We start from the raw sequence: 26,074 nt of genomic DNA on the forward strand, positions 1-26,074 counted from the left end.
TTTCATATATAACAAATTTATTTAAACAGTAGCAGTTTAAGGATATTTGGTCCCTGGTTTTTAAAAACAAACATTCAGATCCAGTTATAAGTCGTCAAAAAGCAAACAAAAACAACATGAGTATTTTTTTTTTCCATGGCAACTGAAAAGAAAGTGACAGATTCATTGTCTACAGAAAACCCACCAAACCCTGCATTTATTTAAAAAACGGTAAGAGATGGACGTCGTGTGTTTTAGAGATACTGTACACACCAGCAGTAAATTTCCCACATCTTGGCAAAATAAAACCATGTCGCTTGGCTTCACAGATTATGAGGCATCCAATGAAAAAAAGGGAAAATTACAACAGTCGTGTACATGAGTAAAATGTGTATTCAATGTGTCACAGCCTTCGGACATTTCTCTTCTAAAAATATTCATGATATGGGGGCGTAATTTTTAAATATTGTACTTTTAAAAACAAAATCGCGTCGGAGAGACACGATGACAAGTAAAAACTATGTGGCCGGAAATGACTTTCTGTACGAAGAGGCACGAATAAAGAGCTCACACTAGACACCACAGCAACTCTCTTCTGAGAGAAGGAGAAGAAGAAAACGACCAAAAAAAGGGAATGGCGAAAAGTCGTGAAAGTGTTTATGGCTGTCAACTTGTTGGCCAAGAGCAGATCGCCCGGGTCTACACATCCTCTTCCTCCTCTTCGTCCTCGTAGTATCGGTTTCGTTTGATCATCTCCTCCACCGACGGCACCTCTTCCTCCTGCTCCTCCTCTTTATCATCCACCTCCTCGCTGTCCCAGAATCCCACGTCCTGAGACGACTGGCTGGCCTCCACCTCGGCCTCGGGGGACGAGATGGCCGTGGGCTCTGTTGGCATCTCCTCCAACGCACCGCCATCTTCCTCCTCCATCTTCTCCTCTTCCTCCTCCTCCTGCTGCTGCTGCAGCTCAGGTTGTCCTCCCAGAGAGTCGTCTTCCTCCTGGCGAACATGATGGTCTGACATGTCGTCGCTCTTCATCTCCCCCTCCTGCTGCTCCTCCTCCTCCTCCTCCTCTCCGGAGCTGGTGTGAACGTCCACACAGCTGTCTTCAGTGGGCGTGTGGCTGTCCGACGACTGGCTGCCGCCGGCGCCGTGCTGCAGCTCCATCATGCTCGAGGGTTCGGGGCCGAGCTGCTGCTCGTCCACGGGAGGAGGTGGACTCTGCCTTCTGGCCACGGGAGCAGGACTGTCTGCCAGTGTGAAGGGCATGCTGCGCTCCTTCAGGGAGGAGCTCCGGCGCAGACAGGACATCTCTCTGGCCTGTTCGGCGGCCGAGGAGGGGGAGTCTTCCTCTGGAGGCCACTTGGCTTTGATGAGTTTACCAGCGGAGCCCCCGTCGTCTGTGGTCGCAGCGGCTGCGCCGCCGCCGCCCTCCTCCGCCTCTGTGCGCGGCGGCCAGGAGATTTTCAGCCGGCGGCTCTCGGTGGGCCTGTCGGCCTTCTCCGATGACCCCTGTCCCAGAGCCTCCATGGTGGCCATCAGAACGTTGACTTTGGCCAGCGGGGAGTCTTCCACGCTGGGGCTCTCCAGGTCCGCGGCCGGAGCCGGGCTCTGGGCCGTCGGCTTGCTCTGTGGCGGGGTGTCGCCCTCGCCCTTGCTCTCCCACAGCTCCTTGTGGGGCCGGTGGCCGAAGCCCTCGTCGTAGTTGCCCTTGGCCTTGAAGAGCTGGCAGAAGTGCGGCTTGCAGTAGACGTTGTTGTGCAGGGAGGCGTAGTTCGCCAAACTAGGCCAAGGAGAGGAATAAAAAAGGGAGAGGTGGTTATGGACTGGACAGAAACTATAGGTGAGAGCTACAGAAAAGAGGGGCGTGCATTATTTTTTTCTTTTTGTCACTGAAAGTGTCTCACTCTTGTGTAGAACTTTTATCCAGACATGGAACATTCATTGTAAAGGCTGAAAGACACAAAAATGAACTGATAAATATGGATGTGTGATTAAAGTGGACGTGAAATGACAAAATTGAGTGAAGGATTATTAAGTGATTTGATTTATTTGAAGCCAATTTGATCAAAAACAGTTATATGATGATGAAAACAGAACCATGTTTCATTGTTTATCCTTCAAACAAAATTGTCATTTATCATTTAAGGAATGTGGCCTCCAGGGTGGAAGTAAAAAAAAAAAAAAAGTAAATTCCCATAAATTTTAATTTCACATCCATTTTAACCCCTTAAAAAAAGGCGTGTAAAGTGAAAAATTATCAGTTGATTAGTTACTTCTATCTTTCATAATGAATACCATCTGTTAAAGTAATTTGGCCTTTTTTCATCAACACAAATCAGGTGAATGTTACGTTAAATGTTGGTTTTATGTTTTTAATCAGACACGACGGGACATATACGGAAAGAGCTGCAATGCTCATGCGACGTTCAACATCAGGGGGTTGCGACAGCAGTGAGTTAAATATGTCACAGTGGACAAGGACATGTATCGCCGAGGGATTTTAGAAAATGTATTTTAGTCATTTTCAAGTTTTCTGCTCACTACGCTTTATGTACCGGTCTTTGTTCGACGGTAATTCGTTGCCGCTGGCTCGAATGAAAAGTGAACGCCTGAGAAGGAGAGCGAGCGAGAGCGAGAGAGAGGTCTCACTCTGCTGCTTCTGCCTCGAGGGTAAATAAGAAACTTTTATAGATTGATCTGATATGAGAAGAATCTCCTCTGCAACAATCGTCTCTTTCATGGCGTTTCCACGACTCATTAAAACGGACTTTATTTCCCTGCGCATGTGATGAATATTGAGATAATGCGTTTATCACAGCGGCGGAACGAGGCGCACATTTCCCAGTGCAGCCCCCTTCTTTTGGGTTAATCCGACATCTTTTAATTCAGACTTGTGGACATGTTGGGAGTGATATGGAAATGATACTCGGTCCTCGTGGGGACCACTGAGTCAATTTGACTAAATAAATGTCATCGATCATGACGTTTTGCGTCCTCCTCACCTGAGTTTGGTGTTGCAGTGCGAGCAGCGGAAGCAGGAGCTGTGGTAGACGTGCTGGTTGGCCACCAGTCTCTCCAGAGGATAGACCGTCTTCAGACACGACACGCAGGTCTCCCTCACCGGCAGCCGGAAGTTCTGCACGCACACACAGAAAATATCAGTTCACCCCCACGGAAACATAAATGAGTGTGTGTACAAGTGAGTGATTTTCCTGCGGTGACGTACCCTGGGAGTCTTGGGCTGAGACGAGTCTTTCTGATTGGAGGACGCCGGGGTGCCGGGACCAGAACCTGGGGAGAGGGGGGAGAGAGATCAGACACAGTGAGCAGGATGAGAGAGGAGGCAGCTACGTGTTCTGAACACTAGAGGGAGCTGTTCTCGTCTTTAATAACAGCAGAGTGTTGGACTTTGTTCACATAAACACAGTATCTATAGATGCTCGAGTTTGGAAATCAATTTGATTCTGGCTCTAGTCAAACAATTATTAGTTAAAAAAAAAACCATATATATATATATATATATATATTCAATACATGTACTCAGATAAATGAAAAAAAAAAGATTGAACACAAGTCACCATTAAAGTCTAATGACAACGTTTATTTGCCAACTTCTCGTGACAGTGGAAAATGCCACGTGGAGAGTAAATTACCATTGCTCTCTGCTGCTAAACCTTTCCTGCCGTTCGGTTCCAGCGACTCCGGACTCTGGGACAAGAAAAGAGAAGAAGTGAAAAGAGCACAACTAAACATGTACATGTAAAGATGTTGGGGTGATGCAGTCTGACTCCTCACCATGTCCAGAGTGCACGGAGGCACATTCTCCTTCTGCTTCCCACTGAAACTGTCCAGCTGATCACCCTGAAAGACGGAGATATGATGTTCAGTGACAACCTATAATAAAACACATTCAAAGTCAGAGCTGCTTCCTAACGTGACAAACTTTCAGCCTTTACAAACATTTCGACTGAGCTGCCCGTGGCCTCTTTTCTTTCGCTTACGCTCCTGCGATGAGCTGCATCTTGGCCGCCTTCACTCCAGAGTTAGTTTGGTTGATTGGATTTGACTAAAGCACAAAAGCAGTCACCTTGAACGCTTCGGGGGCAGAGCGGGGAAGTGGTGCGACGTCGGGAACCCTCCTCAGTGAGGCAGCAGTGAACCATCAGGTATTTGGGCAAAAGTAAAAATGTGTACTTTGCAGGAAGCTGGAGACTCACAAGTGAAAATTGACAAAGGAAATCACAGCGGTGCAGATATCCTGACCTTTATGCTGCGTTCCATTAAACCTCGGGACTCTGAGCTCAGAAGTTGGGGTGGTGGATTTCCTCCGACCTTTCCCGAGTCGAAATTCCAACATTTTTTGGGTGAAAAATTGGGGTAAAGTAAATTGTTTTATTACACTAAAGTTTCTAAACTTTTGTCTGAACCAGTCAGACTCGGGGTCAGGTGTCCCGTAGGCAGCGGGGCACCAAGCTCCGCCTCAGGGTTTAAGATGTCGACCATGACCCACAACACTCCCGGTCGGGTCACAACAACATAATTGTATTTTTTAATTATAAGTATCAGTCTGGTAGAGATTACAGCGGCGGTTGTACAACTGTCCTCTCTCTCTCTTCTCTCCTACTGTCTCTCCTCCCACCCTCTTTCTGCCCACCTCTCCTCTCTTCCTCCTCTCTCTCCTCACCCCAACCGGTCGAGACAGATGACCGCCCACAACTGAGTCTGGTTCTGTCAGAGATTTCTTCCTGTTAAAAGGGAGTTTTTTCTCTCCACCGTCGCCAAGTGCTTTGCTCATTGTGGGATTTGTTGGGTTTTCCCTGTAATATTGTAATATTGACCTCACTATGTAAAGTGCCTTGAGACAATGTATGTTGTGATATGGCGCTATACAAATAAAATTGAATTGAATTGAATTGAGTCGGGGCCCCCGTACTTTTAATTCAACCCGTCATTTCCTGTTGTCTCTCTATAACAACTTATATATATATATATTTATTTTTTTTTAAACCAATGAATATACTCACAGCGACATCCTGTTTGGAGATGGCAGCTTGGTAGAGGGCCATCCGGTCCCGGAGAGGAGTGGAGTCTGCAAGACTTCCATCTGGTTCAACGACACACAGACACAATGTTAAGACGATGATGTCTAATGGATGTAAAATGATGCTAAAGGTTCAGATTGATATTTATAAATATAAACATTGACAGCAGTACATTATACTTGTTCAGGGAACTGATAACCGTGTTCCTGTTTCAATTCACTCATTCAGCTACTGTATTTATCTATTTTATCATTACATTTTTTCACGGAGCATTAGTTGCACTGACAATTGTTCCTGTTCAGTATTTTTTTTTTATTTCTCCAGCCAGCTGGTCTGTGCTGGTCCGTCATGCAGACTGTGGACGGGAACATGAGGTCAGGAGTCGTGTTCAGAGCGGAGGGAAACAGGAGTTTGTCTCTTCCTGTGTTCCCTCTCTCTCTCTCTCTGAAGCAGTCTGCTGATCACAGCGACCCGTGTCGTCACGCCTGAGCTTTTTCATTTTCCTGGGAAGGATGTAATCCATCCAGAGGAAGGCAGGACTTAAGAGTAGTTTAGGATGACATTGTTTGTGCCAGAGAACAATGCTGGTTGTGCAGATGATGAAACTTAAACAAATCTGAGCTCATTAGAGCAGTGTATGCATTGGCCTCGACTTGTTTTTAAAGAGGCTGTCAATCAATACTTTTATATTAACAACGGACGAAAAGAAAAGATAATTAATCATCTGCTCACTTCATCTTCCCTTTTAGCTTATCTGAGCTCATTGTTTTGATTTCTGTGGCTCGCAAATGTCACTGTTTAGTTTCACAATTATTCCCTGCCACAGTATGAAAACTGTCAGACAGAAACAGTTGAGCGAGAAGCAGGTGAACACAGTGCAGCATTTACCAACTAAAGAGATAAAGAGGACATTTCCCTCTGGAGTTGGTAGAGACCAAAAATAGAGCTAAAAGAGAGGGAATATTGGACTCAATTACATCTGGTTAAGAGAAACGCAACTGAAAATGAATGATCGATGACGATTTGAATGTTCATTTCTATTCTTGATAATTAAAGAACACACACACACACACACACACACACACACACACACACACACACACACACACACACACACACACACACACACACACACACACACACACACACACACACACACACACACACACACACACACACACACACACACACACACACACACACACACACACACACACACGAGATCAAAGTGATCAAAGGCATGAATGAATAAAGGACGGCATTATATTTATAGGTTTAACAATACTTAAGTACATTACTGTTTTCTAGTATATTATAATAATTTACATCATTAGACAGCAGTGCCACTGTAATTGGCCTGATCAAATTGTGTTGGAAACACTGGATAAACAGTTTTTTTGGAATTTCTTACACATTAAAATTATTAGATTCAGAATTATGAGGCACCCTGGTGGCCTGTAGGTTTACTATTAAAGCCACGCGGCCTTGAGTCCAACATCTCTGATAAGATGTATGACATGTACCTCCTAGTAGCGGCTCCATGTTGGCAGTATCACTGCTGTCGCCCCTGCTCGTCCGCTCTCGGGACACCTGCACCAAACAGACAAACAAGTAGACAAAGAAAATAAACACAAGCAAGCCGACATAGCAGAAGTCAAAGCAAAAAAACAGCTTCATGTGTCCTGTACGGCCTTTTCAAACACGCCACGGCACAAACACTCTCTCACATGTCTCCAGCCAGTGGAGCAAAGAGACAGGAAGCACTAGTGTCCATCAGGATGACCAGTGTGTGTGTGTGTGTGTGTGTGTGTGTGTGTGTGTGTGTGTGTGTGTGTGTGTGTGTGTGTGTGTGTGTGTGTGTGTGTGTGTGTGTGTGTGTGTGTGTGTGTGTGTGTGTGTGTGTGTGTGTGTGTGTGTGTGTGTGTGTGTGTGTGTGTGTGTGTGTGTGTGTGTGTGTGTGTGTGTGTGTGTGTGTGTCCAGTCCAAACCACTTTAATCCCCTTATGGGCTCAGAGACGGAGTCTGAGACAGACTCCCCGTCTGTCCACAGTCGCCGGCCAGAAAACAAACTGATCATTTCACCGTCGTGGTTTTTCAAGACCTTTTATTTCTATACACCTGAAAACTAGGAAGAAAATAATAAGTCAACCACAGACTCTTCTTAACGGTATACTTTCTTAGGATGTGACAGGAGTCTGAGTGGTGGAACTTGTTCAGTTTTTTTTAAGAATCATATGATCCAGTGAAAAGAGTCAAATCAAAACACATAAGGCACCAGATCAAATATACAAGGGGAGCAGACATAAGACATGCATAAAAAAACTGCATGTTGCCTGAATGTCTGTATGAACTGATGTGTTTTTAGGTGCTTTTTTACAAGATTCCAAACATCTCAAGCATATTGGGAGACGGGTCCCGAGCTCAGGGGCTACGAGTCTCAAAGTCGCTCCATCTCCACTCGGACAGTCGAGGGTAGAGGACCTGAGAGCTCGGCTCGAGGTTCATGATATACTGCGGAGTCAAATTTTAAAAAAAGAACTCTAGACTTCACGCGAGGAGGAGGAGGTTAAAGTATCTGACCATCTGTTGCATCGAGTTAAGAGCCTTGGCGGCTGCATTTTTCCACAGATTGTCAACGTTGCGAGGATGATTTATCAAGAGGGGAATTTGATTATCTCATATCTTCATTATCTTCTGAAGTCAAAACAGCCGACAAGTCTAAACTCTCCGGCAGCCGTCAGACCACTCCCACTGACGCTCCAACGCGAGGACGCACTTCATTCCACGCCGTCACTTCAGGTACAGATTACACAACTGACGCTTCTGCGCCTTGTGGCACAAACATTCACCGCGGCACAAACCGGCGTCTGCAGGCTTCGGCAAGTAAAGTTGGGAAAGATTTCACAACAGAAAACAAAGCTCGGCCAAAACAGAGGTGACTGCAGGTGTTGCACCACAAGTGGGGCTCAGACAAGTTGACGCTCATCAGTGAATCATGGTTCAGCGACGCATTACGCGTCCCTCAAACAATCAATAGCACCGTGCTACATTTTTAAACGGCATCCAATGTCCGTGCGTTGTGTATTTAAAATTTTATAAAGCGTAAAATGTGAACCCATTTTCCTTTTGGTCATAAAAAACAGTCATAACTTTGGCGACCCGACTCTAAACCGATGATTTCATGCGAGGACGGCTCTGTGCCAAGTCGGAGTCTGACTCAGCAGTGAGGTGAACGCACTGCAGCAGCATGCAATCATAAATAAAACACACATATGACCGAATGATAACGGAGGGCAAGGAGACAAACTCACACTGTAAGTGGGCTGATGCCCGGTACGAAACAACAGAGACAAAGCACAACAAAATAAACCATCGTCATTATGATAAAGGGATCTGCCGGATTAGTTGGTCGGGGTGGGGGGGTGGGCTGGGGAGTGTCTGAGGCTGGTTTTTACGCATGTGTGCATGGGGAGGGGGGGTTGTGTGTGTGTGTGTGTGTGTGTGTGTGTGTGTGTGTGTGTGTGTGTGTGTGTGTGTGTGTGTGTGTGTGTGTGTGTGTGTGTGTGTGTGTGTGTGTGTGTGTGTGTGTGTGTGTGTGTGTGTGTGTGTGTGTGTGTGTGTGGCGGCCAGTGGGATGTAAACAAGCAGGCGGGCCGTACGAGGCCAGGCTGGATCTGAGGAGGCTGGATCAGACAAAGAATCTGCTGCTAATCCTGATACTATTAAAGCTCCCGCTCAGACTGACAGATTGACTTTGACCAAGTTCCCCTCATGACCCCACCCCGTCCCTGAACACACCTCTCACGAACACACACAAACACAGTTTACCAAGGACAATACCCTCTTCTAACCAAAACAAAGACCGAAGGCGAAGACAGTAATATACCCCCAATAGCCCCGAGACCCACAAACAAACACACAAACAGTTCAAAGTGAGCACGCACAGCTGAGGAGGAGCCTGATGAAGTTGGCCCATGAAGTGGACAGTTTTCATTACAGACACTTTGCAGCTGTGGCGTCTGAAAGGCCTCTTTCAGCTGCGGCGACAGAGGCAGAAAAAAGTCAAGGCAGGAGCCCGTTAAAGAGGCCAAACAAAGACATCCGACCACCACGAGAGATGTGTAAATGAAAACATCATAGTTACCGCTCGAGAAGTTAACGGAGAAAGAGAGGTCAGGAGAGAGACCGAGGTGAGGCCGGTTCAGACGGAGTTTGATCGAGTGACTCTCTCCAGCAGCAGGACCGACGGCGAGCTCCAGAGGGGAGAGGGAGGCGCAGACTGAGCAGAGCAGCCAAATCTGGCTTGTGGCAGCGGAGACGTGGGGAAGGGTCTCCGGAGAGAGGGAGGGGGGGGCAAGAGGAGGAGGGGACGATAGACGGGGTGGGAAGAGGAAAAGGCGACAGGGAGCAGGTGTTCCTGGGGGAGGCCGTTCAGAGGGGGGTGTGGCCCGGCGCATGAAGGTGGGGATGGCGACAAGAGGGGAAGCAAAGTGTGTCATGGTGTTACAGATGGGTGAGGGTGGTGGGGGTGGTGGGGGGGTGAGGGGCTTCTTTTTGTTTTGTTTTTCTCACCATGTCATGGTGCCCCAGCTTCTGCATGAAGCGGCAGGCGTACAGGGTGGAGTCATTTGGGACCGTCGGGTGGAGGGAGCAGCTGGTGCAGTGAGGAGGGCGGATAGGTGGGGGTGAGCAGGGCTGGGCTGTGGAGTGTGTTAAGGGAGGAGGAGGGGGGGGGGGGGTTCTAAGCAAGCGGGGGGGGAGGCCCCATTAATTTCATTGTGTCTCGTGGCTGCATGCTCTCCCCGTCACAGGGAGGGGACTGGATGGAGAAGGGTCATTACTCACAAAAAGGGCTTGGAGCTCCATCAGTAAATAATTCTACACCCATTTCCTGCCTTTATGTAATTACAACTTTTTCTTTATGATTTCCCACAAGGGAAAGAAATGGGCAGGGGGAAAAAAAAAAAAAAAACAGGCACCAAACGGTTTGATTAGTGAACACAAACAGTTTGAGTTAAATCTGAGAGGATGTATGTAATTCACCCATCTCAAGATCTGTTCATCCCCTCCTCCCCAACCTCGGCCGGTGCGTTGCTGCGGGCCCAAGGAAGTGCAGGTGGCGAATTTTTGTAATTTTTTAAAATGCGACACCTTCAACATTAATCCATTTTTAATAAACAGGCGTACAGTCTCTGCAGCAGCGGGGGGCCGGGACTCATTGTCATCGATCAACGGTCCTGACGACCGATTCTCCAGTTCAGGGGTCAGCGTACTCGTGGTCGAGCTTCGCCGAACTTTGAATAAACATGCGAGCAGCTCTTTGTGCAGCAGCGGGGGCGCGCGGGCTCCGCGGAGTGAGTGCGGCGCCTCCTCACCAAGTCCGCAGCCGGTCTTTACTCACCGCAGCTCAATTATTGCGAGTCACTTTTGCCCATCAAGAAAGCGGCACCCAGCAAACCACAGGCCCGAGTAAAACGGCCCATTCCAAACAGGCCGGTTTAGAACTGCACTAGTTTTAGTCATAAAAAGGTGAACTTGAAGAAAGTCAGATGAGTGTTTATTAATTTAATTGAATTAGGGACATGAATGTGTAACATCTTGTTAATCCATCCAGTAAGTGTTGAGCTATTTGCCTCAACACCATATGTTGACCTCATGACGCCGCTCAGGGGGGATAAGTCAGAGGCTCGTCACAGTCATAAATATTGTTTGTTTGGACACCTGAGGAAAATTTTCACGGCAAGCCATCCAAAGGTTGTTGAAGATATTTCCGTCTGGTCCAAAGTGGTGGACCGACCACCACTGTGATTCCTGAAGGTACAGTACGCCGCCACCGTGGCTTAAGACAAAAATGTCTAAAGTTGAGGGTTAAGGTCTTTGACTATGTGGAGGAGGGGGAGGGAGAAAACAGGGAGGAGATGGACGGAGGGCTGAGGAGCAGAAAGTGGACCACAGGGATGATTGATTGGGAGGGGGAGGCAGGGGGAAGGGGGGGCTATGGCCTCTGGGGAGACGGTCAGATCAGCTGTCTGCAGTCATGAGCCTGCACCATTACATCATCTGCCCTGTGAAGAGGAGCTCAACAAAGAGAGGCAGCCTCGGCCTCGACAGTGGAGGCCATTGTACAAGTCCCTATGGACGCTGTGTCTGCAGAACTGTATGGATCTTGTATTACTGTTTCCCAAAACAATTCCTCCTTTGGTAAGAAAACTATGCAACAGGCAATAAAAAGAGACTCTCCAAAATCCCCCCAACTCCCCGTCGCGCTGCTTGATCTCACTCTTTAAAAGCCTGTGTAGGAGGTCAGAGCTGAGCTGCAAGTGTTGGTGGAAAATCACAAGTCTTTGTCAGCGCAGCACATTCAAACGTGTTCCGACTTCGCCAATGTTTCTCTGCCAGGAACCAACCCTTTGTTGACATTGGATCTCGTGAAATCTCAACAAAACACATCTGAGGTTTTGAAGGAGAAGCCTGGTGATGTTCAGTGTTTGTCTTGTTCTCAACAAATCTCATGAAACAGCCAAAAACCAACAATGAATTCATCCTAACGAGTGTAAACTGAGCTGCCGAAGCCCGATCGATCTTCTGCCTCTGTGCCATAGAGCTCCATTGTCGTCCAAAAGCAGTTACTAAGGACGTAAATCTCTCAACACATTAAACTCCATTTTGAAAGTTTCCTCCTGAATATCTGAGATAAACGGTTGGTTTTCAATCTCTTCCAAGTCTTTTCAACTGATCTACAGTTCGGCACTACTCTTGACTCTGCTGTGCTTGATTACAGCAGTTTAAGATGCTAACTATCATCCAGTCACTCGGGACATCGTACCCACTCGTCAAAGTTGCTTAGTCTAAGATCAGGCCTTCAGGGCGTGGAGTGGGAATAAAAGTCAGGTACAAGTCAGTGAACCATTGCAATGATTTCGAAGTTGTTCCTTGAAAGATAAACAGTTGCATAATGTAGCTTTATGTTGATATGGCGAATGTGTTAGCAAACTCAAAGTCCTCTCTTTTAGCTCCATTTTTGGTCTCCACCAACTCCTGAGCGACCTATCTGGCTCTTTAGCGTCTAAATGCTCCACTATGTTCACCAGCCAGTGGCCAATCATGTTTGTCTGCTGTTTGGTGCTGAGCAGTAAGTGTACTAAATTTTTTGGGGGATCGCTTTCACTGAAAACAGCTCCATGTTGCATCCAAAAATGAGCAGTGAGAGTGAACCTAAACAATTGCTGTAGCAGAAAAACCAAAACAATGAGCTCAAAGATGCTAAAATGCCCCGTAGAGCAGAGAGGAACTGTGGAGTCTGGTGATAATTCTTTGTGTAATAAAGCTGTTATGATCCATATTCTTACATTGAACGGTCTTGCTTGTTTGTGCCACATTGTACTGCAGTGGACCAAATAGCATGTAACATCTGAAATGAATTGATTACGAGGCTACAATGGCTGAAGTCCAGCTGATTCGAGGTCAGCGGTGTTCTGGGGGTTTGTTAAAGACTGAATCATCAGTGTTCTGAAAGCCTCATAATGACTCGGAATGTTTCCCCGGGTAATAAATGGGCGCTCTGTGTCGAGGAAGCACAGCGTGGCCGGTTGTTAACGTGTCGCACCTCTCGAGTATGAGCACTTTACATTCGACACGCCTCGAGGGAAATACATGACCGGATGTCAAACGTCTCCACCTTTACGGCACACAAACAACAATTAGCTGCTGCGCCCAGAGGAGCGGAGAGAGCTCCGGTCACCGCAGCGAGCCGAGAGGATATGCAAGTCAGCTGAGCGTGTGCACGCTCACATGTCCTGTACGTGTGTGTGTGTGTGTGTGTGTGTGTGTGTGTGTGTGTGTGTGTGTGTGTGTGTGTGTGTGTGTGTGTGTGTGTGTGTGTGTGTGTGTGTGTGTGTGTGTGTGTGTGTGTGTGTGTGTGTGTGTGTGAGATGAGATGAAGGATAGTGAAGTGAGGTTTTGCACCATGTGACTGTAGCATGACAGCACTGACCTCTTTGAGAACAAGCAGACTTTCTTTTAAATGAATCATGTTGCCTTTTTTGTTGGGAGATGGAACTCAAGACTCTACAGACGGTTTACTCACAGCTCATTGTCAGAGCAGATGATGAAATACATACTTCTACTTTTTTCAGCGGTGGAAGAAGTAGTCATGTACGCTCAGTTTGCAGTAATTGCGTACGCTTAGCTAAAACTAATGTAATCCAATACAAGTCCTGCAATTGATCCTCCATGAAGGTTAAAAATTGTTAAAATGGCTTGATTCAAGATTTTACTGACTTGTTTTTAATTATGAAAAAACAAAACCTTTAATGGCCCTAAAGGTCCTCCAGAGTGTTAAAGCATTACACACAGTGCATCATGTTATTTTTATGTAAAACAAAGCAACTAGTGAAAAGACTCCAGTAAAAGTACGAGTACCTCAAAACTGTACTCAACTACAGTACTCGAGTAAATGTACTTCACCACTCAACTCCTTTGTGTGTCTGGTGAATTAGGAGGACAAACTCTCGACCCTGCCTCCATTGCAGGTAAGCTTATTAAAACTTGCCTTGTCGGTCAGGTTCTCTCCCGTCTCGAACATCTTCTTGAGGCTGTTGAGGGGAACGCTGGGTTTCTCACATTCGGGCACTTCAGCAGCTGCTGCTGCTCCCTCCCGCTCCTCTGAACCTCTGCTTGGCTGCTCCTCCATGTCTGTGGGCTCGCCCGGCTGAGCTGACTGCAGCTGGCTGGAGGTGGACTCGCTGGTCTCAGAGTGAACCTGTGTCTGCGGCTCAGCGGTGGCGCTTCTCAGGCTGTCCGACTGGGTCTGGAGCAGAAGAGACCTGGGTGTCGGGCTGGGGCCCGTCGATTGCCTGACGTGGGTCTGAGGGTCGGCAGGGCCGCAGGGCGTGGCCTCCTGAGTTTGGGCTCTGTGGCTGGAAGACGGCTGCGGCTGCTCCCAGCGTTTCTTTAAAACACTTAGATTCCCACTTCGCAACGCTGAGGGCAGAGGTTCCGCGACCTGCAGGGAAAAATAAGCACTCCGCTGTTATTTACACAAAGACTCTGTGACTCAAAATGCATTTAAAAACTTTGACGCCCCGGGCTCGCAGGCTTCTTCTAAATTTTATTCATAGTCAACAAAACCCAATTTGTGTCTCTAAACAATTTCTGAATTCCTGACTGTGGCTCTCCGCTTCAAGACGACAGAGTTAATGTGTCAGGTCATATCAGAAACTCCCCTCATTTGTCCTCAGGAGTAGAGTTTATACATTTAACTAGATACTATTGAACGCAGGGTGGAGAATTGGTACTTTAATGCAGTATCTGAAAATCAAGGGGAAGTCGTCACATCTTCTGTTCAGATGTGCGTCAAAGAAAAGGAGCATAAGAAGCTCCATTCAGATAACTTCACATTTTTTCTTTGGAAAAATTGACCAAAGACATTGATTATAAAAAGTTAATTTCATGTCAAACATCTGATCAATTAATTAAAAATACGTTTCAGCTATTTAATTCAACAGGTTGTAGATCTGCAACACAAAAGGGCCACAGGTTGGTTTTGCGTCTATTTTTGAAACACGTATTAGGACTAAATAAAAAAACTAATTTTACATTTAGGCATTTGTAAATATAGCTTTGCTTAAAAGAGGAAAATAATAAATCACAGTAAAAAAAAGAATCCATCAGAACGTCCCAGACACGAGACGAGGTTTTCATTTTGTCTGATCATCAGAACAAACCCAAAGATATTGGATAAAGTTGATAATAGTTCTGTACAAGCTAAGTTAATCAACTTATCAACTCTGGTTACACACCGACCATCAAACGACACAAGTCTGTCATACACAAGGAAGATTCTGCTGATTTGTCACTTCTCTGTTTAAATATCCAACATCTCAGCTTCAATGACTCATGGGCGACATTAAGACATTTCCACTCTGATGGAATTCACGGAGGAAACTAAAAACAGATTCACACTGTTGGACTCGCGCCACCTGATCCTCCAATTGCAGAATGAAGCTAGAAAGAAAAGAACCCCCCCCCCCCCCACTAGCACTAAACACAACACTGGAAACTAAATGTCAGCATCCACTCAAGCGAAGTCACGGCACACTTTCAGCAGCGAGAGAAGAAAAGACAGTCAAGAGAAACCACTGCACTGGAGACAAAGAGCCGTTAGCCGCTCAGCATGCGCGTCCGAGAACCTGGATGCAGGGACACAAAGCCAAACAGAAAAGCTGGGAAGACTTTTTCTTTTTGTCAAAGCAGAGGGTTAAAAAAAAAAACCTGGGAGTGAGGCGGATGACCCGGCTGTCCAGTTGGCGTTGTGCGTTCGCGCGCGTGTGTGTGTGTGTGTGTGTGTGCCGAGTGTGTGTGTGTGCCGAGTGTGTCCGCTGGCCGGCTGTCCCAGATGTGAGAGCCTTGAGAAGTGATCGGAGCTGCATGAAGTAACTAGCCCACCCCCCCCCCTACGACACAGAGAGGGAAGGAAGGAAACGGAGAGGGAGTGAAGGGGACGAGGGGGCGGGGAGGCAGAGAAAATCAGAAACAGAGACAAGTCAGTGAGGGGCGAGAGGGAAACTAAGTCCAGGAAATGAGTAAAAGGTAAAAAAAAAAAAAAAAAGAGAGGGAGAGAACCCTAAACAGAGGGCGAGGAACCCTTCACAAAGGACCGTACAGTGACTAAACCAGGTCACATGATGAACCTTCTGATGAGCATTCAGATGTTTATTTAAGGGACTGCAGCAGAGTAACATCTTTCAGGACCTCTACTGTCTCATACCTTCTCAACTTCGACTGAAAAGGACAATAGGTGAAAACATTCAGTGAGTGACTGAAGCAAAACATGAGAAAAACACAACGGGGCGTAATTTTAACAATTCAAGCTCTCGCTCAAAAGCACATGGTGCGTTTAGGGCGTGTCCAAATCCTCTCCACGCTAAGTTAACCGGTCAAAAACGCTCGCAGCCCCAGGGGGACATGGACGATCTGCACCGAAATTCAATTCAACCAGTACTCGTTGACACATTTTGGCACAAAAGCACAACCTTGTGGTGGCGCTAGAGGGAAAGTCAGGCGATCACCAGCGTCATAAGGATTCAACGAGGGGATTTCACCCCGATCCAACAAAAACTCGCTGAGATGATTCAGTCTGGAAAAAAACTAAAACTAAACAGCACGACAACCGCATCCGGTGACTGGACCAAATATCAAATCAGATAAAAAAACGTTTCTCCCTGTAAATCAATGTTTATTCTCCCCAACCAACAAGAAGCAGCCACATCAGACAGATCATGTCCCTCACACTATAAGCATGGGGCATAAACTTGGCTGCTCTGTGAAAACCCATTCATATTCAGACTTGGAGATTCAGAGTTTCTTTAGAAGTTGGGCAAAACTCCCTTCCGCTTCAATAACAAAAAAAAACCAAAAAAAATGAACAAAATCCTATAGGGTTATTCTGAATGTGTGCTGAAAACAAAGTGAAGAAGTTTGGAAATGCTGCAGGGCAGCAACACATTTACCTGTAAAGAAGCTTTCTGACCTCTGACCCCTGACACCCCCCCAGCCCTCTCACCCCCCGCTGTGATCCACTCCCACAGAGACGGCAGAAACAAGCCTCTCCACACAGACCAGGTGGGTCAGAGGCGTCTTGTTACACTGCTGCATGACAGCAGATGCCATTGTTCCTACTTTTACCGGCGCTCTCGGTGCCCTGGTGTGTGTGTGAGTGTGAGTGTGAGTGTGTGTGAACAGGCGTCTCACCTTCAGATTAACATCTCTCTGAAATAAAGCTTCTACAGCCTGAAACACAAGCAGCATGTGGATCGACGGGTGTGGCAGGAAAGCTCTGCGCGTGGTGGAACGTAACGGAGTAGATTGACTCAAGTACAAAGTACTTGGACTTTACCTGAGTGTTTACATTAATCTGAAAACTAGTTACTATTTTACACACAAAATCAAAAATGTTATCAACTTATAGTGCATGATGCAGTATTATTATTTTTTAAAAATCCATGTACCATTAAAGCTTACATTTTGTTATACCTAAATGTAAATGGAAAAAAAAAAACTCATCAGGAAAAATAAGTAAAAAATAAAAACGAAGTATGCCGGGTCTTTGAGCTACGCAACATGAAATAATTCAAATTATCATCACTTCAACCAGCTACATTAAAGTACTGCTCACATTTGAATAATTAAAAAAAATCCACTCATGCATTATATTTAATATGGAGCCAGAAGCCATAAAAGCTCCAACATAAATTGTTCGAGCTCAAACATTTAAGCTGATTGAAATCGATGGCTAGAAATTTAATCTGCCACTTCTTTGACTTATAATCATTGGAGTCGTGATTTCTATTTCAAGAAGGAATGTCAAATATTTGCAGCTTCCAACTTTTCAAATATGAGCTTGTTACACACGACGGTCAAATGAAAATCTCGTTACCAGTAAGATGTTACCTTAGTCTGTGGGAAATAACCATGAAAACCTTTAACTGTCATTTTATAGACAAAGGGATTAATCAATTAATCAATAAGTCAAACTGGTGGTTGCAGCTCTAATAATTTACACCCTTAAAATGCACAATTCTGCACGAGAAGTACTTTTACTTTTCGTGCCTTAAGCACATCTTGTTTGTACTTATTCACGTGTTGTCATGTACTAGAAAACTGCAGTATTAATACATTTGCTTGAGTATTGAGGATCTGAATACTTCCTCCACCTCCGTGAATCTGTGTGTGCAGACGAGACATATTTCATGGCACTTACCGATTTCTTCTTCTCTGCGTTTCCCTCCTCTGCTGCCATCTGATACCTGAGGAGGAAGACAAGTCGTGGGACGGACAGTCAGTGAGAGGACACCGATGGAAAATAACGGCAAACAAAGACAGAAGAACGAGCCCTTCCCTGCCACACACACACAGGAAATTTATTCTGAAATGTCCCTCCACCCCCCCCCCCCCCCAAAAAAAGAGATGATTTCATGTGTTACAGTGACTCTGGATGGAAAATCTTCCGCCCACACAGACGAGCCAACGTGTTTTATCCATTTCTGCTTCTACACTTAAAAACCAATCTAGACCATTTAAAAAACTTTTCAGTCTTTCAGTCTGTGAAACAGTTCAGGTATTTACATTCTGCAGTTTGACTTTCCTCTAACCCACTTTCAAAATAACTACATTGATGAATTGATAAATTATCTATTTATTCAATTTATTCATCAAATTGATTTATTTTAGGGCTGCAATCTTCCCACCACCAGATCAGTGTTGATTTTAGAGGTTAATCAATTATTTCCTTAATCCGCTGATTAGTTTTTGTGTCTATAAAGTGTCAGAAAAAATAAATACCCAGTACTATTGGCAGCATAAAACAACATGTTCAAATTGCTTGATTTATAGAAATTCATTTTAACATCACCCGATGACAATAACCAGGTAATATTTGGCATTTTAGCTCCAAATATTATAGAGATAATTAATCAATTATCGTAAAACTTTGCTGATTAACATTCAGTGGACTAATCAATTAATAGGCTAATTGTGTCTGCTCAAATTTATTTTAAAGATGTGAAAGTAACATCTAATGCAAAGAACACAAACATCAATGGTTGTTTAGTGAAATATTGAACATCTGTTCATGTCGTTGGTTTGTCCCGACCCTTTACGATGAAACACTAATAAAAGTACAGGTGAATTACTCGTCATTAAATCACTTTAAAGTGTTTATTCCTCACCCGCAGCCACAGACCAGCACTAACGCCTGGTGGTCAGATGGAGTAAATACAGAGAGAAAAATAATCCGACCACGCAAAGACCTTCTCAATTCACAGATTAGTAACGTGATACGTTGTGTGAAGCAGGTAACGGAGGGAGCGGCGCGTGGTGGTGCGCTTCTAAAAATGGAATCAACTCCACTTTACTCCGTAAAGTCTGTGAAGCAGAAATGACACAGACATCTGGTTGGAGTTGAAGGTGCGATGATTAGCTTTTACAACGACAACAGAAAAAGAAGAGGAAACCGAAAAAAACAGCCGAGCGGTGAGGAGGAGGCACTGTGAGGCCCGTGACCTCATTTCTTATCAGAAGTCAAAGACAAAACCGGGTGAGTTGCCACATGAGGGGAAAAAAAACAAGACAGTGAGTGATTTGCCGAGCGGCTGCTGGTAAATTATTGAAGTCATGGTCGAGGCCAGACACGCAGAGAGGAGGGAGGGAGGGAGGGAGATAAGGTGAGGACCGACTTACTTGGAGAAGCGCTCTGCGATGGCGTTGGTTTTCCCGCGGGCAGAGACGATGGACAGCTCCTTGGCGGTGACCCTCAGGGACTGGGACGCCCACTGCCTGCGGCTGAAGGGAGCGACGGAGGCCATGTCTGCCGTGTGTCGGAGCGAGCGAGCGATCTGCCTGTCAGCTTTCCACAAACGTGACTCTGAGAGAGGCGGGGGGGGGGGGGGGGGATGACGATATTCATTCAAATTTAAAAAACAAAACTTAGGCAAATAAGCACAAAAGAACTCCCTTCAGCGTCTTCAACACAGACTGAAGCAGAGACACTCTGCCTGTGCATGTCAATCTTTATGACCCTCTTCTCCCACTGCTAAATAAACGTCACACTTTGCTCTTTGTGCCTCGTCAGGCTTTTATGTCCGTACAAAAAGAAAAACAACCTCTCTCCCAGCGATCAATACTTTTTTTTTTTTTTTTTTTTAACCAGACTACACACGGCCCGGCCCCAGCGCCTGAGTCAGAGAGTCAATAGAGCGCGTCACGCAGCCATCGACCATCTGTTCCCTTTTGTGACACTGCTCCAGCCGAGGCCCGGGGGCGACCAGCAGCAGACAAGAGTCAGCTCATACCTCCGCATCACACAAAAAACCCTTGTTGCACGCGCACGCGCGCACACACACACACACACGCGCACACATTAACATCACAAACGCGCGCACACGTCTCTCCCTGCCTCTTCCGCGGCTCGGTCTGGAGGCCGCGGGCTTGCAGACACACGCAGCAGCACCGTCAGCTTACAACACACAACTGTCATCCGGGAGTTAGACACGCTCCGGATGAATTAAAGAAAGAGGCCGCCGACGACGACGACACTGCCTCCAGGGGGAAACCGACCCAGAGGCTCAACGTCACCTCGGCAGGTGGGCCATTGTGGGCCGTTGCCCAATTTGGACCGGCTCATTAATTTCCAAAGCAGCGTTTTTCTTTGTGTTGAAGTTTTCTCAACCACTGTGAGAAAGTTTAAAAAAAAAACACGAGAAACACAGACATGGTAACATGCTTGTACTTATTTGTCATTATCAGTGACTGTAAATAATATTTTGTCAACGGTCGGGTCTACAAAACGACAAAACGATACAAAAAAATGCCCATCATAATCTGACAACTTCAAACTTCTTGTTTTGTCTCAACAACAAACACATGGCGCTTAAAAGTTCTATAATTTAAGAAGAATGTGAGAAACTGAAACCTTCAAACGTTTGGTATTATGGATTGAAAATGAGGAATGTCGCCTCAACATCTTATCGGATGATTTGAGCGATAATCACTTTTTGGTATCAAATATCCAAATGGTGAAAATTCACAGCACAATTTCCCAAAGCCCAATAAGACACATTCAAGTATGTTGTTATGTTCGGTCCAAAACTATTTTTTTTCAGTTTACAATGACAGAAACATAGAAAAGCAGCACACCCTCACATTTCAGACGCACCTACTGTCAAATCTTATGACGACAAATGACTTTTAAAACAACTGTCTGTCAACTAATGGATTATATAAATAACTGTTGCGGCTGCAGGTGGCACGGTCACGTCAAACTCACGTCTGCGCTCGGCACCACGGCCGCCTCCTTCACAAAAACAAATGAGGGGGTGACAGCGACCCTGCTCAGGTCACGTCTGTCACAAGGTTTGGATTCCGAACAAAGCAGCATGTAAAACGGATGCAGTCCGCGCAAAGCTGACTGCAAAGAATCGTCAGCAGCCCTGGACGCTTGAATTCAGAAGTTTCTTTTGAAAAAGATGAAAAGAACACACGGGTGCTCCCTTTCAAACTGCAGAGAAGAGGCTGAAAGTTTCAAACAGCTTAGACAAATAAGAGGAGAATTAAAAACCTCAACGGCAGCAGATTCAAACCGCCTACCTGCGACTCTCTCGGCTGTCTTACTCCCTGGCTCTGGTCCGACTCAGAACTCCACCACTGGCATCGTTTCCTTCTCTTTGCCGCTCCTCGGCTGCTTTTGTGCAGACGATGGGGGGGAAGTGGGAGGAGTCCACGCCGCTCCCATTTAACTGCTCTCAGCCAGTGAGGAAGCGGCACTCACCTCCACCTGGCAGGTACGAGATCTTCTCCCGTCCCCCCCCCGTCCCCCCCGGGCCAATCGGCAGCAGCACTGCTGGGTTCAGTGGGACTATGACAATGTCGATCTGAAGGCATGCGGTCAAGTAGCCTGAGGGGCCCGTGTGGCAGACAAGCAGCGGGGAGGAGGAGGGGGGGGGGGGGGGGGGGGGGGGTGACGGGGGAGGGAGGAGGAGGACGAGGGGGGGGGGTGGTGACGGGGGAGGGAGGAGGAGGACGAGGGGGGGAATCCCACACTGGATTCCTGGAAGCGGAGTGAACTGCAGACTCCTGGCTGCCCACTTTCTCACAAGGTCAAGGGTTTCGGAGGATGTGACTCACTATCCGTGCCGACTCCACTGGAGGGAGGAGGAGGAGGAGGAGGAGGAGGGGTTTCAGAAACAAAAGAGGAGGAGAATTTGTTGCTTAATGATACTTTTTTGTTGTTGTCGATGAGAGAAACAACCGACTAACCTCAGAAGTCTGGCTTAGTTTTTTTTTTGTTAAGGAATTAGGTGCTTTCACACGCCGCGTCTAGAGATCGGCCCTGTCACACGCTTCTTCCCTGTTGTCATCATTAGAGCTTAAACCATCAATTCATTCTTCCGTGGGTCGACTGACAAATCATTTCATAATCAGTATGATCATTTTTTCTGAAACATTTGCTTAAACCAGCTTCTCCAATGTGAGGATACATCTCTTTTTTTGGAGGTTTTCTAACCATTGTGAGCTCGGGAACCTTTGAGTGGGACATTTTCTGATATTTTCGATCAGCAAGTTGATGGAAAATGACAATTGTTAGTCGGATTATGATTCATTATAACAGGGTCTTGCCTGTTTACTGTTTCCATGCGTTATAATCAATAAAATGAATCCGAAAGAAACTCGATCTTCCCGGGGAGGAGCCGGAAAAACGTGTGGGACGTCTGGACTATTTCCTCGACCGACTCCAGATAAGCAGCAGAAAATGGATGAATCGATTCATCTCTTAACAAACTTCTTCTACCATTCCCCTCCACGTTTGAGCCGGTACACCGAGGCCCCTCTGGGAAAATGAAGACTTAAGCTCCCTGGGCCACAGATCCACGATGTCACATATCTAACACTAACAGGGAGTCGAGTCTAATCCCGGACACATGACGGCTGTGATTCTTTGGCTGCAGCGAGGGGCCGCCCTCATCTCATCGCGGCAATTCCCCAACGACTCAGTGAAGGCAAAAGTTACACTTCCCTTATTCCCTGCAGTGTTCGCAGCAGACACAACTTTACACAAAGTCACTTTTTCTTTCACTTTCTTGGTCAAACATCAGAATTTACGCAGGAGGAGGAGGAGACGGGAGAGTTCAGGGAAGAGAAGGGGGTTTTCAGGTTCCTGGTCTCACTGTCCAGAAATCTGATTAGTCCATTAATCAACTAGAAGGTTGCTCGGAGAGTGCGCAGATTAACGCCCTGTCTCGCCGTGTAAATGAAAGTTTAACAGAATTGCTGGATCTGCCCGTTTATACAGATCCACTTAAATTCCATGGAAATTGGTTGGGTAGTTTCTGCCGAGTCCTTCTGACGAGACAGAAACAAAACACAAACGACAACATAACCTCCTCTGCAGAGGTAATTTGACGATCTGCAGAAAGTTAATCTTCCACTATTTTGATAATCCTTTATGAGCAAAAGATAAAATAAAATCACACATCCCTGGTTCCAGCTTCTCCAAATGTGAGAACTGGATTTATGTTCTCTGTTTTCACCATTGGGTCACTGGGTCACCATTTTCTGTCATGATAACAAAAAATCATTTCCACAGATTAATCAATAATAGCAATAATCATGCAGAGGTTAGCACGGTCACCTCAGAGTGAGAGGGTCCCGGGTTCCACCGCCTGATCGGGGGCCCTTTCTGTTTGGACTGTGGAGAGGAAGCCGGAATTCCCGGAGAAAACCCCCACACGGACACGACGAGAACATGCAAAGACACGAAGGTCGAGTTAACTGGCGACGCTAAAATTGGTGGGAATGTGAGACAGTGAAATAGTTGTTTGTCTCTGTAAGTCGACCCTGTGATGGACTGGCGACCTGGTCCCGGGGCGAACTCCTGCCTCCGGGCCGACGTCAGCTGGGATTGGCTCCAGCCCGCTGCGACCCTCAGAGGTTCAGATAATGGATGGATGGAAGTAATCTTCAGTCGAAGCCCTAATGTTGTTATTATAAAGTGTGTGTGTGTGTGTACACTATCATACCAAAACAGCTACATTCGGGCTAAACAGTGATCTGCACAGACAAACACACAGTTGTCACAGTGCAAGTCAGGACGCAGACGTGAGGCTCAATCTCGGCAACGACATCATCTGCACAGATCAGCGTCTGTGTTGTGACTCAGCGTCATTAGGAAAGAGAAAGGATGAGTGACAGTGTGTTCACACAGGCGCCCAGGCGCCGACACGCACACACAAACCTGTTTCAGTGATCAGATTATCTGCCAAAGAAGAGGCAGCTCTGAACCAGGAGACATCCACCCGCACAAAACATACAATCTGTCCGTCTGGTAATCTGGTAATCTGTACCAATCCAGCTTCTCTTTGATGATCACCCATCATCAAACAGCCGCAGGTTAAAGTACATAAAGTGGTTCCATTTGATGCCACTTATTACTTTAGCTGTTACTTTTCAGATGAAGATGTAAGTACCAATATGATTTGCCGTATTAATAAAATACAGTATTACAGTTAAACCAATGCTTCCCAGTCTTTTTTATCCTTTTGTTTAAAAATTCAGCAATTAGAGAAAAATTTTGAAAATCTCAAATTCATTTGTGCAACAGAAACTTATTTCATCCTCCATTAGTCATCACAAGACTGATCAGATTGATCTGGGGACATTTTGATGGGGCCTACACCCTAGATCGGGAACATTTTCTCAATTAATGAATTCTTTTAATCTATAAAATATCAGCAAATAATGATTTTTAATGTATTTTGTCTGAGCAAATTTTTTTTTTAAAATTCACTCATGTATGACAAAGTCTCACATTTGAGAAGTGAGTACTCGACTAAAACACTTATCAAAATAGTTGCCAGTCAATTGTCTGTCAAATTAGCAAATCAGTTAATTGACAAATGTGATTTAAAACAAATTCAAGTAGACTTCAATGCTAAACTGAAACAGGCCTTTGAACATTGGACTTGTACTTGCAAAAATATATTTTTACATTATCATATTAGCACTTCTCCTTCAGTAAATGATCCGAATACATCTTCCACCACAGTCAGAGGCAGGCTGGCACATTTCTCTCTCTGCTTGTAGCTACTAGAGGATTTAGCAACATTTAGTCCATGTTGTAACGTCCACAACCGGGGACACTCCAGAGTTTACACATCAACCTCAGTTTATTCGTCACAGGACGTACAAATAAACAGATGTTCAGTGTCTTTACTTGGACATAAATCGTTTACGAAAACGGACGTGGACTGTGGGACCGGAAAATGAGGGCCAAAGCCACAGTGACTGAATTCTCGCGATTGACCAGTAGAGGGCGACTGCTGGTTGCAAGAAGTCTATGCGATCCACTTCTCACTTGATTTATAACATGAGTGAACATTTTCCTGGAGGAGTTTGTGGTTCAATCTCACCCACTCTACTAAATATGGTTACTTATGGTTTAGAAAGATAAAAAGATGGCGCTGGCCAAAATGACAAACTCGACGCTTCAGTTCACAAACCCAACCAGGGTGACGTCGCGGCGAGTCGCCACTTGGTCCGGAGGAGTTTTCCTAATATGGAAACATCAGCGCTACCTCGGCTTAGACGCTACAACTTCATAAAAGAGAACACCCCGTTTCAAACGGGCACATGGGTAGTATGACACATGTGGGCGTTTCCCAAAAAACAGTATGCATTGTGGGAAATGTAGGACTCTGAGTCTGTCCCCAACCCTGTGCCAATCTCTTATATATTGCGAGATATTTTAGTGAATAGCTAGATTCAAAAATGAAATGAAGTCCCTGGATATCTCCATCTATAAAAGTGCAGATATCACAGTCCGGATCAAAGCGGGTGGACCCGAGTGATGTCACCTGCCGCTCAGCCTCGCGCACGTGCTTTTTACTTCCGGACATGGAAAGGTTAACGGGACCGGACAAACCGACCTCCTCGCCTGTTGCAGGTGGGAACACATTGCTCTGGCTGCGCACCAGCTACCATGTGGTGAAACGAGAAAAAACCTCCTGAGGCTGTGCGACAGGTGGGAGCTCAGGTGGGAGCTCAGGTGGGCGCTGACTCACCACCTCGTCCCGACAAGACGCCGAGCCGAGACAAGTTCGATCCTGTTTCCTTTCTTTCCTTTCCTCTTCTGTCCGGTTGTACCTTGTATTTCGCAACTCACCTGAGCTGGGACAGCGCGTCACTCAGACACCGCTCGTCGACGGATACCAATGTGTGAATCAAAGGAAAGTTAATCACTGCGAGAACTCGTCGTCGTATCCTTCCGCCGGGTGGTCGTCGAGCGGCGCATTAATACCTGAGCAGAAGAACAGCTGATTCAAATGCACATCCGCCAATCACACAACACCTGCTGATCCAACGCACCTTCGAGGCTTATTTGAATATATATATATATATATATATATATATATATATATATGTGTGTATATATATATGTATGTATGTATATAAGTATATACTCTACTTTAGTGATTAGAATGTTTACCTTATTTGAGTGA

General features: G+C 45.9%; 1 protein-coding gene across 4 annotated transcripts; it reads right to left on the reverse strand.

Moving 5' to 3' along the window:
* lima1a (LIM domain and actin binding 1a) lies at positions 1–25,866 on the reverse strand. 4 transcript variants are annotated; one of them, XM_035645306.2, is made up of 11 exons: positions 25,738–25,866; positions 19,263–19,446; positions 17,785–17,830; positions 13,576–14,028; positions 6,548–6,614; positions 5,007–5,086; positions 3,778–3,876; positions 3,636–3,690; positions 3,209–3,273; positions 2,985–3,118; positions 1–1,762 (listed from the first exon to the last, which is right to left on the reverse strand). In XM_035645306.2, the coding sequence occupies exons 2-11, from the start codon at positions 19,385–19,387 to the stop codon at positions 679–681; spliced, it is 2,208 nt and encodes a 735-aa protein (XP_035501199.2). In that variant the 5' UTR covers positions 19,388–19,446; positions 25,738–25,866; the 3' UTR covers positions 1–678. The 4 variants fall into 4 exon arrangements, with proteins under 4 accessions (XP_035501199.2, XP_035501198.2, XP_035501197.2 ...); XM_035645305.2 differs by lacking the exon at positions 25,738–25,866 and adding an exon at positions 25,637–25,732; XM_035645304.2 differs by lacking the exon at positions 25,738–25,866 and adding an exon at positions 21,168–21,431.
* Between the last annotated feature and the right edge of the window lie 208 nt (positions 25,867–26,074).

Source organism: Scophthalmus maximus, chromosome 3, assembly GCF_022379125.1.
Source record: "Scophthalmus maximus strain ysfricsl-2021 chromosome 3, ASM2237912v1, whole genome shotgun sequence".
NCBI classification, from domain to species: domain Eukaryota; kingdom Metazoa; phylum Chordata; class Actinopteri; order Pleuronectiformes; family Scophthalmidae; genus Scophthalmus; species Scophthalmus maximus.